Here is a 14,235-nt window from a genome sequence, read left to right on the forward strand (position 1 = left end):
AAGAGAAAAGGTAACCAGAATTTTAACAACACTGAAAAACAACACTTTCCCTGAAAGTTTGTTCTTTTTCCTATTTGATATAAGTACTTATTCTGTTATTTAAACCAAACTGAAAGAAGGCAGCTTTCAATACCAGGGCAGGTAATATGAGCTTCACCGGCTGAGCACCAGTATAGCGTCGAGCTTTCCTCACTGCTAACTTTTCTGTTGGGATAGATTTTCCTGCAATTCTTTGTCTTAGACCATCCACTTGTCTGTATGGGGAAAAATAGATAACAAACAAAGTAATAATTATAACATGTTTCTCTATTTATAAAATAGAAACACTCCAATTCAACACATGAAGTAGTTTCTATTCCCGTGTCTTTGACAAGTGGTTCCCAGCCAATGATCAGGATTACTATGGTAAAAGTGTCTCACCTAGAAAGCAACATCCAAAAAAAGTCGTAAAACATATAAATTAAACAAAATAAAATATATGTAAATAAAAATGCAAGAACACGAGTGATAATCACTTCATTTAATCTTTAGTTGATCTTTACTTCTTTTCACTAGATTTGCTAACTTTTGTATTAAAAGTTTAAGCATAAACCTTTACACCAAGGTTTACACCACTTAACCAACAGATGCTGGCTAAATGTTTGCTAATATTATCCCAATTAAACAGCTGTCATTCGTATTCACTATGATTGAGAAAAATCAGTTCCTCAAAAGGTGTTCCAGTTAAACTGATTTCCCAAATAAATGAATCCTGATTAAGCCCATCATACTATATTAGCCCAGAGCTTCAGCCTTTTGTCACTGGTTTTCTAGGCCTTCCACACCTTAACAATGAGCATCCACATGGGACCACACTATGGCACTCAGTGTTGCTATATATGTCCAGCTGCTCTACCCGTTTAGTAAGAATATAAAAGTTTACCTGAACAAAGATACAATATCTTCTCCAGTTGTTTTCACATCCTCATCTGGAAGCATACACAAAATTGCAGCTTTCTGGAATACATATATTGCCTACCCAAAACAAACAAATCCCACCCCAACATTATATTAGGAAATGATTTGCAATATTAGATCAGAGCATTGGTTTATCAAGCGTGGCATCCTTCCTTCAGCAGTGAGGCAAGAGAACAATTGTAACACACACCCACACACACCACGCCGCAGGTTTCCTTTTTCTTTTGATTTATACCAAATTCCATTTTCAACAAATTCATCAATGATTAATATTGACAAATTAAAATAAAATATTTTAAGAGAGCTTTTTCTTCCAAACATGTAAATTAAAATTTATTATGTAAACTCATAAATTAAAGAAAACAGCCTCACTCCACAGATGACAGACCAGCCTATTCCATAGTTTGGGGGTGTTTTGATTCAAGGATTTTGTTAGGCCCATCTCTCAACATACTCCCATGAACCCATATCCAAGCAGGTTGTCTGTCTAAGGAACTTCACTGGAAAGAGCAGTAAGTGGAATTTGCAATGAAACTTGTGGAAATTCATAAGTCTCCTATTCACTTTCAAAGGATGAAACTTGTAAGCTTCACTTAAGTATCAACTGGATATAGTATTCTCTTCATTTTTCTTGGCAAAAGCAAGACAGACACCCCAAGCAGAAGATAGTATTCAGTTTTGACAAAAATAAAAGACGTATGTTCAAGTATTTTCTGAATGTTGGCTTCATTTTTGGTTTTCATTTTGAGGTGTCTATTTGCAAGGAAAAGGGTAAGAGACTTTTTTTTTCTTTTTTTGTGCTGGAGCTTCTTATTTTAAGCTCATTGACGCTGACTAGCTGTTTGGATAGTACTATTTGATTAACTTTTTAGTAACTTTTAAAATAGGAGTTTAATCAACTAACTTTTGTTCTTGTACATTAGATCTTGATTAAATTAATCCAGTGAACTTTGTTTTTCCCTCTCTCTTTTTTTGGTCTCTGGTGAACATCTCAATTTATATGGTGTTGAAATTCACAAACTCGTTGTTTACTAGTTTACTTCAAATTTGAGAGCAAAAGTCTACCTCTGCCACACACTGAACCTAATATTTTTAAGGCCAATGTTCTTTTGTTTATGGATTTAAATTGGGCTCATTATGGAAACTGAAATTCACCCTTAACTACGGAGTGGCTACCGCCATGTCATCATAATGTCCACCTGCCCATTTACCTTAGACCACCTGCTCTCTTTGCAGAGCAGGTCTGCATACCGATATGCTTGAAGCCATTTCTGCTGGAATGAGTAGCACCACATCAGTTCCCAATAACAGAGGTGATGAATCTGTTTCCACTCTTGCTGAGCAGCAACGCATTCTTGAAATTTTGACTGTGCCTACAGTTCATTTCAGTAAAATAGAATAATGACAGAGGGAAATGATAATTTTACTAATTACAGTACAACATGAGAACTATAGCTACTTAGCTAACTAATGAGCCAAATCCTCTCCCCAACATCTTGGGCAAATAAATGGGCTAGATACTAGAGAAGTCACAAAGGCAAGGCAAATTCATTCATCACCCAGACTGTAAAAAGAATACAGACCTAAAAGTGGCAATTATTCAACAAAAAAACTTCAAAAACAGACTTCAACGAGAGACTGCTGAATTGGAATTAATTTGCAAACTGGATACAATTAACTTAGGTTTGAATAAAGTCTAGGAGTGGATGTGTCATTACACAAAGTAAAACTATTTCCCCTTGTTTATTTCTCCTCCTACTGTTCTTGTAAAGTGTTGGAAATGGCCCACCTTGATTATCACTATAAAAGGTTCCCCACACACACACACACCCCTGCTGGTAATAGCTCACCTTTCCTGATCACTCTTGTTACAGTCTGTATGGTAACATCCATTGTTTCATGTTCTCTGTGTATATAAAATCTCCCCACTATATTTTCCACTGTATGCATCCGATGAAGTGAGCTGTAGCTCACGAAAGCTTATGCGCTAATAGATTTGTTAGCCCCTAAGGTTCCACAAGTACTCCTTTTCTTTTTACAGATACAAACTAACATGGCTGCTACTCTGAAACCTGTCACCCAGACTGTGAAACTGTTCCACCTCAAGGGCTGGAATAAACTCTATTGTACCATCGTTTCCCAAACCCAAATGGAGAGAAAACCAGAGAGATCTATCCAATTAAAATCAATGGGACGACTAAGCTGAGCAAGGCAAGCACTGAATTTATCCCAAAGTCTTACACAGTACACAAATCTAGAACTACGATAATAAAAAATTAATAATAAATGAATAACAATTAATTACCTTTTCAAAATTTCCTTTCAGTATATCTATTCTGGCATCATAAAACAAAATGATGGAACCCTTGAGAGGAAAAGAAAAAACAAATAAATAATCCCTACTTTAATCATGGGAGTATTTATTACTTGTTTTTGTAAAATATATCAAGAGTACGCACATTTGGAAACTTCTGGAGGTAGGGTTCAAGAAGAGTCTCTGCTTCCTGAAGGTTGGCTTCCCCTATACCTACAATCATCACAAAAGAAGCTCAGTCTCACCAGAGCAAAGCAGATTTTTACAGATTAATCTCCAAATTACATTACAGTTTGACTAGAAGATTCGTGAACAGTCTTTGGCTATATAAAAGGGGAAATTATTATTTTATTATATTGAGTTTCACTAAAAAACAAAATCACATCCTCGAACCATTAATCACCTTTAGGGTAATAAATGTCCCCAGTACAAATGGAGCAGAATAAACAAACAAACTGTCTTAAAATGAATTTCTTCATTAGGGCTTTTTTTTTTTTTAATACAAACAACAATCCTAGTTTAATCTTGTCAGAAAGTTAGGAAAAACTTCTTCATTCCACTCACTTCCTAATTTTCATCTCAATAATCAACAGCAGATGGTACTGGGGCAAAATGACAAATTTCTAAATTTCCTGACAAGTCTAGAAAAATGGGAGGAATATTCACAAGTTCAAAGATGCAAATATACATCGGGAACACAGGTAAACCTAATTGTGACTTTAAACCTAAGTGACCTGACCAATTTTATAGGAGCCTGAAGTTCTAAGGGCTTCATACCACATACATTCCTGACCTTCTAGCTAGAGTACCGTCCCAAATTCCCAGTCTCTGGTCTCATCAGGCTCTGCCTTTTGGTTCAGCATCTGGCTTGTATGCCCCAGCAATCTTTGTGAAATGTGTGTGTTTGACAGGTATGAGCTTGAAGATATACTTCATGGGGGGCAGGGGGAGCGAATACAAATAAAAGGTAATCATCTTTGTGGTTCTTTCTCTCCATCCCTCCTGTATTTTCCCTTCAGATCTAGGGTTATGTTGGATCATATTAAAGAAGTTCTGTATTAAAATCACAAATGAGTTTGATTCCCCAGAGTTTAAATTCCAGGGTATTACTAATTAAGAGGTCTCTTGGTTTTTGGTACTGTTTCTCTCCCTCTATGTGTGAAACTTGCAAGCTGCTAACTGTGTTAGTACATTCTAAGACAGAGTCTATTCTCAAAGCAATTCACAAGAGAGAGAGACTCAAAGCAATACTCTAACAACAGAAACAGCACCCAGAGACTCCCCACCCTTTTGTTGTATTAACAATTGTGATTAAAATAGAGATAGAGGATGTATGTGGATGGATGCTTGGTGTGGATAATAACTGAATGATCAGGGAGGTGCCAGCCTAAGAATCCAGTGTCCATCGGCTGAAGAAGGCATCAAGTGGAAATAACCAGACGACCCCCCCCGGAGGGCAGACTGGAATCCACCCAACAGCCTCAAGGATGGGAGAACCAAAGAACAAGATAACATCTTGGAGCCGTCAGGAATGTGCTATCTGCTGATTGATTCAGCAACAGCATGATGAAGCAATTCCCATAGACTGGCATAGGAAGAAATTCCTATAAAAATAGACTCTAAAAAGTGAGAACTTTGGGGTCTGATTCTGCAAACCAACTTCCAGGAGCATCAGATGAGCATCTGACAAGGCCCTGCTCCCTCCTCATGTCCAGGCCACCTGGCCAGTGGCTTGGCATGAGCAACTCTAAGGCTGGTAACTATGATAACAACCTTGCAGAACCTGTGTGTGTGGGTGTGTATGTGTGTGTGTTTGTATGAATGAATGTGTGAATAAATCTGAGATTGAATGGAATGTTATAGCTATAACTAACTGCTTACTATGATTCTTTCTGTATTCACAATAAATGTGGTATTTTGCCTTTTTCCCTTTAATAAGATCCTGCTGGTTTTTATTTTATTGGTATAACATAGGGAGGCCTATAAACAGACAAAAGTATACACATATACACAAATATGTATACATGTGTGTGTACACACACACACAGAGAAAGAGGCAAGCAGATAAATAAATGTTTAATATAGTAGTACACATTTGTTCCCCTACTTATTTTCAATATTTTCAGCATTAAACTATGTAATGTCCTAATATAAATTTAATAATCCCATTATTCCAGTTTTTTTTCTAAACAGTGAGTCAATAAAAATTTACAAAAGAGTATGAAATATTTCACAATATGTTTACAATGTCACATAATCCAGGAACTATATTCCAGTTCTTACCAAGGATTAAAGAGACGTAAGTATGATATACCAGCAGGGTAAAAGTACATAGTATGGCCCTCAAACTGGTACCGGAGGCACCTTCCCGCAGCTGATGGAGGCCCAAGTTCTATAGAAATCACAAATATGTAGAGATTTAGTTATCAAATAGATTAAAGGTGATAATTTAATAAAAATGATATAATTTTAAGCAGTCAAATTTCAACAGAAATTTCAATCATTTCATTTTTCCTTTTAGGTATACTGATCTCTTAATTTATTACCTGGCACAAATCCTGAATGACCCACTCTCCCAATGGGAGGAACAATGGGATAAATCAATGGGACTAGTCCCCTTCTTAAAATTAAGAATGTGCTTAAATCCACTAGTAGAATGGGAACAGAGCACTCAGTGCCTTGCAGGATCAAGCCCTTGGTGTCCTTTTCCTTTCTCGGCCCCATCCACTGGCTGGGGACCTCCCCCAACATTCCCATTCACACCTGTAGCCCATATGCATTCAGATAGGAATCCCACACACAATGAAATACTCCCTCTTTTCACCTCTAGGCAGAAACCTTCCACTCATGTTCACCTTTCTCACTGACACACTTTGGCAGAGACCCTCCTCCTATCCACCCTTTTGCAGCAGCTCCTCCACAGACCCCTGAAATATTCAACCCTCTTCCACCATCAGATAATATTTTGGGAGGCCCTCACTGAACTGCTTTCCCAATAGATTACACCCCACCCCCACTTCTATGCTCCATTTGCAGCAACTCCCAATGTCCTGTGAATGCTGAAGAGAAGTATTATAATCTATGGAGACCTTGTCAGGGAGGTAGGGAGCTCATTTATATAAAGTCTCTGCCCCACCCGCAGTTTACATGGTTCTGACTGTAAAGAGTCTGAGCAGCTGCTCCCTGCCCATTCCATGCCTGCTCAACTCTCTTTAGGAGCAGTCAGGCTAGCTCAGGGCTTTTCCATACAATAAAGGGCTCTTAGAATATGAAATCCAGCATCCGTGTGCACAAATTTGATTTTAACAATTTTGCTTTTTGAACTGGTGTTCGTTTAAAAGGAGTTCTAAACATCTAATGTTTAGATGCTTGGTACAGTGCCTAAATTTGTTCTGTAGCTTAACAAGTTGTGATGATAATATCTCAAAAGGTTTCAGCTTTGATTCCTTCTGGATTATCAATTAATTAATTAATTAATATTATTCTGATAGGACCCTAGGGTGTACTTTGTCTTTTTATCTGTTGTTGTAAAAACCAATTACCAGTCATGAATAGCTTACATTCTCATTTTACATATCACAAGCAATAGCTGTGGGAAAGGTAACAGTAATACAATCCTACAGTGACTCAGCTGTGTCCCATGCACATTTCAAAATTTAGCTACCTGATATTTTTTATATTGTTTATTTAACCCATTTCTTGTAGGTAGCAAGGCAGAAGGGAGTTTTAAAAGGAATGTACATGAGGAGAGGATACGTACATAAAGGGCTAGATGATGACTTGGAGTACTCTCCCACATGGGGGGAAAGGAGTAAGAACCTTCCTTATGCCTCTGAGTAGGCCCCATACTCTTGGGATTGGGCACACATGAGTAAGGTAGAGCTGTGCACTCACAAATCTTTCCTCCCAGAGCAAGAGGGATGGGAAATAGACAGGGCCTGGGCTACACTTCTAATGGCTGGTGGGGAAGATGTAGGAATTTGCTGCTAGTTTAGGCCAGCAGAAAATTACTACCCTCTCCTTGAGGCAATGGGGAAGTAGGAAGGAAACTGTGCCTCAAAGGCAACGTCTCCCAGGGCTAGTCCTGGAGTGGTGGAATTTATGCACCATCATTTGTTCAGTGTGTACCTAAAGGAACAATTTTTACCTATCATTAATATTTTTGATGGGCATTTAAAAGACCAAACGTAAAAAAGCTGACTTAAATGTACCGTACCTTTCACTTTACACATTTAAAATTAAATCCTTCCACACTCCACCAGAGAAAGCACTAACATTTTAAAATCAAATTTAATACCCTATTGCCAGAAAACCCAATAAATTCCAGAAGTCGGAGAATCCTTCCTGGTAAAAGGGACAGCATCTGCAATATCAAACAAAGAGAAAAAAATGAGAGTTTAATCAAATATACAAACCTTATGTGCAATATTAAAAAGAAAACAAATTCTAAAAACTGCTATAAATCCACAACCATTTCAACAGCGTGAAAAATATCAAAATACAAATATAAATACACTTTTAAAAAAATCTTGAAGTACACATGCATGATCAGGCATTGTGCAACCACTTTACATGTGTGACACCATTTCAGCTCCCACTTGGTCTTGCATCATGGAAGCCACAAGACCACACCACACCGTGCTTTCTCAAGATGATGACTTCTTATTTCAGGCTGATTTGCAATGTCAATAAATTGTGGGTTAATTTGGGTGAGGGTGAAATATTTTAATATTGACTATAGTGCCTATATTATTCTTTCTATTGTGGTAGCACCAGCATCTAAATAGTCTTTTTTTTCATTCCTCCTTTAAAAAACATTTTTAGCATTTCCAATCAGATAATTTAACACTGTCACCTTGGAAAGTTCTCATTGTGCCTATTTTGTAAGGATGGAACTAGTTGTCCATCTTTGCCCCACATGGAATACAATGGAAAACTTTTAAGGTTAGCAAACAACTTTTTAATAAACATATCAAAAGGAAGGTCTGGTTGATGACCAGTGTTGGAGAGGATCAGTTCAGTTTAGTTTAGTTTATAATTGGTCTGTTTGTCTAGATAAGACTTTTTTTTCCCCTTCAAATTTCCTACTGGGGAACCTCCACTGATGGTAGCAACAAGGAATGCTAGTATAATCAGGCTGCCACTGGTTTCTTGTATTTTAGGACTATATTGTCTAGTCCTGCTTTAAATAGCATTAAATGACATAGTGATTAACATGAGAGCAACTAGTCTACATTAGTACTCTCACTGTTATTACCATGAGTGGTAATGCAATGATCAGACATTTGAAATAAATTACTAGTGCAGACACCTAGATTTATAGATTGTAAGGCCAGAAGGGACCATTGTGATCACTGCTTAACTCAAAAGGAGGGCATCTAAGGACAGGATACAACAATAAAAATATTAAAATACAGATGTCCATATTAGCTTATCTAGTGATGGCTGCAGTATATTGCTTTTATATATTGTCAGAAACAGTATTTTTTCTTTAACAGTAGCTTCAGCACACAATGCAGACACCGGAGTTTCTATGTTCAATATGTTTTTTTTAAAATAGGTTAGGAAGTTGTAAAAAAATAGCAGGCATGCAAGAAGAAGTCACCACCTACTACTGCCACTTTGAATAAAGGTTCTACAAGGTCACCACATGAGCCTGCAAAATCCACCCACTCTGCACTACAAGACTGTCTCATTTATAAAGTGATGGCACTTTAGACTAAACTTTCATTTCCGCAAAGTAAGTAACCTAATATAGAACATTATGTCCACATAAACTCCAGTAAATTAGATTCTACCTAATGGTCTTTTTACAGTTTCAAATTCTAAAAACATACCAAATTGAATGCTCCTATTCCAAGTTTTACTCCTCCTTCAAACTGATGGTAGGTTTCATTTTTTTTTTTATTGCCCTGAGTCATCTGTAGCACCTGATGGCATTCTCTTAATTCAGAGAAGAAAAAGAAAATACAAGTGAGAGGTGATGACAACAAAAATTAGACCAATGTAATTTTTTAAAAAGAATATGGCACTAATGAAATTGCACCTGCTTACCCCAGGGCTAAATGTGACCACACGTATTGTAACAACTTACTTGTATATTTGATAACTTGTCCTAATTTTGAGGCCACCTTTGATAAAGTTGATCATATTTTCATCCTGGAAAAAACAATTTGTGTGTGCAAAATGTGCAATTTGTTTTCCATTATGAAGTTGTACACAACATATTTCTAAGAAATTGTTTCCTTTTAACTAAATCTTTCTTTTGACAACTAATAAAGATAATAATAAATATATAAAAATAAATAATAAATATATAAAATTTAAAAAACAAAAAAACATTTTTCAGTAATTAACTTTAGTCTTACAAATGATTACACAGTATATGCTGAATTGTCCAGGAGACATTTTTCTGTGTATTTTGAATGACATGCTTTAAATAAAAAACAAGTTAAAAAGAAGTGAAAATCAACAAAAAATAGGGCTAAGAGAGAAGAAAGCACTTCAGCAACATATTGCCTGAAATAAGAAATTCTCCACCAGATGGTGCTACAGGAACTTTTTAGAAAGAGTTTCTAAAGTGTGCGCTCTAAAATATGTATACATGAGCAGAGAACAATACAGAGGAGATCCCAAAGCGTCCCCAACCAGATGAATTCCACGGGCTGATCAGTAGCAACTCCAACTTGCCTTGGGTTGCTGTAGGACAGCAAACAATAGATATTTCCCAAAACATTATATGTTACTTTCTGTAGAAATGTAACTATACCTACTCTTTATTTTGAATTTTCCCACAGAAAAATTTCATTCTATAAAGGCTTAACATCCAAACTCATTTAGCTTTTTAAGTTTCACTCTTCAGTTAAATCCACTGATGGGTTGCTGGGTGTTTTGGTTTAGTTTTATCTTTTTCTCCTTAATTAATATTTATTTTAAGACCTTGAGCCTGCTAACAGTAATCCCATTGGAGTTGGGGGAAATGGGGCAAATAGGCTAATGGAGAAAATGTGAGAATTTTAAATCGCTCCCTCCCCTTAAATGTGTGGCCCTTTCAGCCAACTTAACTCATTTTCTAGTGCAAAAACTATATTAGTACAAACTAATTTATATTAAACAAAGCTAATTAATGTTGGCTTCTGGGTGAAAAAATTGCTTCTGAAATAGCTGCTGAGCTTTCGGAGAAGGGCTAGGGGTCCAAATGGAACCCGATGACGTTTAAAAAAAAAAGAGAGAGAGAGAGATGCATCTACCCACACCCAAATATATTCAAAATAGTAAAAAGAAGGTATTTACAACCTCTCCCTTATTATTTTCTCATCATTTTACTAGGAATTGCTTTTCATTATGGAAAGATAGAACCTAAAAGTGTTTTTTACAAAAGACTTATGAGCCATTTTCTAACAGTTATAAACCACTTCAGGGTGGGCATTAGTAGACTAGTGATGCAAATTGCAGTTGGTGAAGACACTTGGCTTCAGGATATACACCTCATAATAAACCCAACATGAACACAACTAGCTTATGATTGTAATACATTCCTATAAGGTAGCTAGCACTGTTTCAGCTGTATATGAACCAGAGAACAAAAAAGGAAATGCTGCTATGTGATCAGCATCAACTGAAATACTGCTAGTCAGAAAGGAAGTTCCCATCTGCTTCATCTATGTGCAGCAATGCACTGTTGATAGGTGAATCACAGGAATGCTCCACCCTCCTGATACTCATGATTAGTGACCAGTGTCCAGTGACCAGTATACTTAACGATGGTCCATCAGTGTCATGAACTGATATAACAACATGTCTTAGACCACAGGACAAAGGGATATGAGGTGAGCAGATATATTATTTAAAATATATCTATGTATCTAAATGGAAAACAAATTGTAGGGTAGGATAGCATGTTGAATTTTCATTTATTTCCTATTAAATAAACAAACAGTTATTCACTGTATAGCCTTTCTTTCCCCGCAAAAATATTACATCTTTTGTGAGTGGAGTGCTCTTGTTGGATGATTACTAGCATCTTTCTGCTAACCTGCACATTCACAGAGAGATCTGAAGTGAAGAACAGACATTACCTGTACAAATGTGAGTGCTGCTTTCTGTAGCAAACATTCAGCATAACAGATTTCTGCATGCATTTCCTCTATTAAAAACAGAAAGAAAAGGAACAAAGGAAGCCTCAAATTATTTATTGCAGATACAGTATTTTTGTTCACATTCAAATGCAGTATTTGTCAATCACTAAAACAATTTTGACAACAAAATAATTGGTTTTGTTGTAAATTTTCAAGCCACTCAAACACCTGTCAAGAAAATTAGATGAAAAACTAGCTAAAATTAGTCTTCTATGTCACCTCTCTTCAGCCAACAACCTAGACCCCTTCCAATCAGGCTTCAGTACAGGTCACAGTATTCAGACATCACTCTTTGCTTTGATATGGTATGGTACCACTGCAAGGTAAGTATGTCCATTCTCATCCTGCAGCATTCGATACTGTTCAGCAAATAGTCTTGTACTCCCTTCAGGGACTGCAGGTTGGGGTGGGCTGGCGGGGTGCTGAAGGAGAGGGAGGCTGAGGAGCCCCACGGATGGACTATGAGGGGCTGGAGGGGAAAGGAAGATTGAGGGGACCCTACGGGTGGAGGGATAGACTCTGGGGAGATAGAGTCCACTATTTCAGCAGTGGACTTGCCCTGTGTGGCAACTGCAGACTTGTACTGCAGTAGTGAGCTGTAGAAAAATTGCATCCTTAAAAACTAGGAGACCATCATGTTCATTTTCATGTATAATGTCTGCCAGCAATCACAATTTGAGCCCACTTCTTCATCATCATTACACCAACTAGCGCATTAAATGGAAAGCAAGTGGGCATGAATAAAGAAAGATTCAATAATTAGAAGTCCCTTATCTTACTTAAAATCTGATTACAAGACAGACATATCATAAAATTAAATTTTAAACAGTATGAAAGTATTGAAAGAAGCAAAATTCTTACACATGCACTTAGATCCCATGGTAGTAGATGCCTTAGAAAGGCAACAAACAGAGATACTACACTGCAGTATGTGTACTCCACTTATTATATAAATGAAAAATAATAAATCTCTATTTGTCTCTATTCAATATTTTATTATACTGCAATAATTATATCATCAAAAATTACAAAAACACTTCCTATAATATTCTGAAGCTCAGAATATTTCATAAATCAGAACTTTTCTTTTAAAATACTATTCCTTGTAAATCCTGTACATTTATGATCATATATAAATTTCTCCTTTTATGATACAATTTTTAATTTGTTCAGGGAAATAAACAAGGCAGCTGGGATTTTAAATGAACGTAACATCTACCAAATGGTGAGTGCTGTATTATATGCTGAATCTTTGGAAGCTAAACTCAAAACAGGCTCTACTTCAAGCAATTAGGTATTTAAGAATGTAAACCAAAATTACAGTGAGGAAAATTAAATAATGTATTGAAGCTACACACTGAGTTCACACACTATTATTTTGATTAAGTGACAATTTGGCTTTTAGTGATATTCAAAACCCATACACCAGGCATGAAACTCAACATGGACTTTTTATTGGTGTATGGAGACCTAGGGCCATCTGTTTCCTTTAACAGTCAAAATTCATACTTCAGAGGTAAATCTCAAGCCTATTGAAAGTTCAGGGGTATTTGAGTCAACACAATTTCTATGATAATGTGTATTTAAAAGGCTAAGAGATTGTAAACCATCTACCAGAAAAATGAGCTGTACAAGTTGAATTGCATGACATTTATTTCTATGAAAAAACTGTTGCAACCAGCAAAGGACAGGATACAAATATCCATAACAAGCGGCCAAAAAAACCTAACACCTTCCTGTGTTGAGGATCACTGAGATATTACATATATAGCTTTTTTAGCAGAGGGCCACAGCTTTTAGCCAAGGACAATGCTTAAATTAAGTTTGCGCAGCCTGAGATAAAGCCCCCACTCAATGGGGGAGTGTGATTAAGAAAGTTGTTACAGTGCATGCAATTAAACATTTCCAGGATGATCACATGATTTGCTGAAGTACCATCTTCCCAAAGCAATACTTCTGGGAATGATGAAAAGCAACAGGACCACAATATTACAATTGCTGCTAATACACACACATATTAAAAACTCAAACTCATAACCCTTGAAGATTATCAGATGTTATTCCAAAACTTTTGAAAATTGAACCCCACTTCAGGAAAATTAAAATAATCACTTTCCCCTTCTACCCTACCATATATTGTAAAAGGCAGATCCATCTTAATTTATGCACCTCCAGGGCCTCTCCAGTAGAATCATTAGCACCCCCCACCCACCCTCATTTTGTGAAATGCTGCATTAGAGGAACATGTGTATATCAAAATATCCACCTTGAATGAGTAACTTTGTTATTAGAGGTGTCCCCAATATTTGGATATGAGGGGGGAAAACTTCACCTTTTCTACTTTTTTTTTTTATAGAAGGTGACTTAAATCACAAAACTGCATCTATTTGTATGTTGTTTTTCACAAAATGGTTATTCATATATGTTTTTCAGAAAATGTCTCTCATTTCTCTTACCTTCACTCAGCTGTTCCATTGACTGTTTGGAAACCAGACTGGACAAAGACTCTACCACAGTGCTTCTTTTCCTGAATCTATGTCAGCCAGCCATGGGAGAAAAACAACAACATAGGATAAGTGAATTTCAACAGGCATTCACATTTATCTAAATACACTGTGATTATTAACACCCCCAAACTTTAGAGAGAGATTTTATAGTCATTCTTTAAAAAAAGGAATGTTACTTACTACCAGGACTACAGTTTTAGTATATATTCCCATTCTTGACATACACAGAAGCCTAGGAGTCCATGCAACCTTAATTTGCCCCCATTGTGTATATGCATTATGATACAGTCTTTAATGACATGATCACACACATTTTTTT

The 14,235-nt window shown here is 36.6% G+C and overlaps 1 protein-coding gene across 8 annotated transcripts in view; it reads right to left on the bottom strand.

Annotated features, from left to right (window-relative positions):
• Positions 1-14,235, bottom strand: part of TTC39B (tetratricopeptide repeat domain 39B) — a 181,268-nt gene that overhangs the window by 25,612 nt on the left and 141,421 nt on the right. For 7 of the 8 annotated variants that reach the window (XM_073345444.2, XM_073345443.2, XM_073345448.2 and 4 more), the window contains 11 exons: positions 13,866-13,942; positions 11,350-11,417; positions 9,366-9,430; positions 9,109-9,214; positions 7,569-7,634; positions 5,555-5,663; positions 3,417-3,484; positions 3,263-3,322; positions 2,169-2,330; positions 923-1,014; positions 134-254 (listed from right to left, as the gene is read on the bottom strand). In XM_073345444.2, the coding sequence (XP_073201545.1) occupies positions 134-254; positions 923-1,014; positions 2,169-2,330; positions 3,263-3,322; positions 3,417-3,484; positions 5,555-5,663; positions 7,569-7,634; positions 9,109-9,214; positions 9,366-9,430; positions 11,350-11,417; positions 13,866-13,942 (994 nt within the window). The remainder of the gene's footprint in view (positions 1-133; positions 255-922; positions 1,015-2,168; positions 2,331-3,262; positions 3,323-3,416; positions 3,485-5,554; positions 5,664-7,568; positions 7,635-9,108; positions 9,215-9,365; positions 9,431-11,349; positions 11,418-13,865; positions 13,943-14,235) is intronic. The other variant, XM_073345447.2, reaches the window with a different exon arrangement.

The sequence above is a fragment of the Lepidochelys kempii genome, chromosome 5, assembly GCF_965140285.1.
Source record: "Lepidochelys kempii isolate rLepKem1 chromosome 5, rLepKem1.hap1, whole genome shotgun sequence".
Lineage (NCBI taxonomy): Eukaryota > Metazoa > Chordata > Testudines > Cheloniidae > Lepidochelys > Lepidochelys kempii.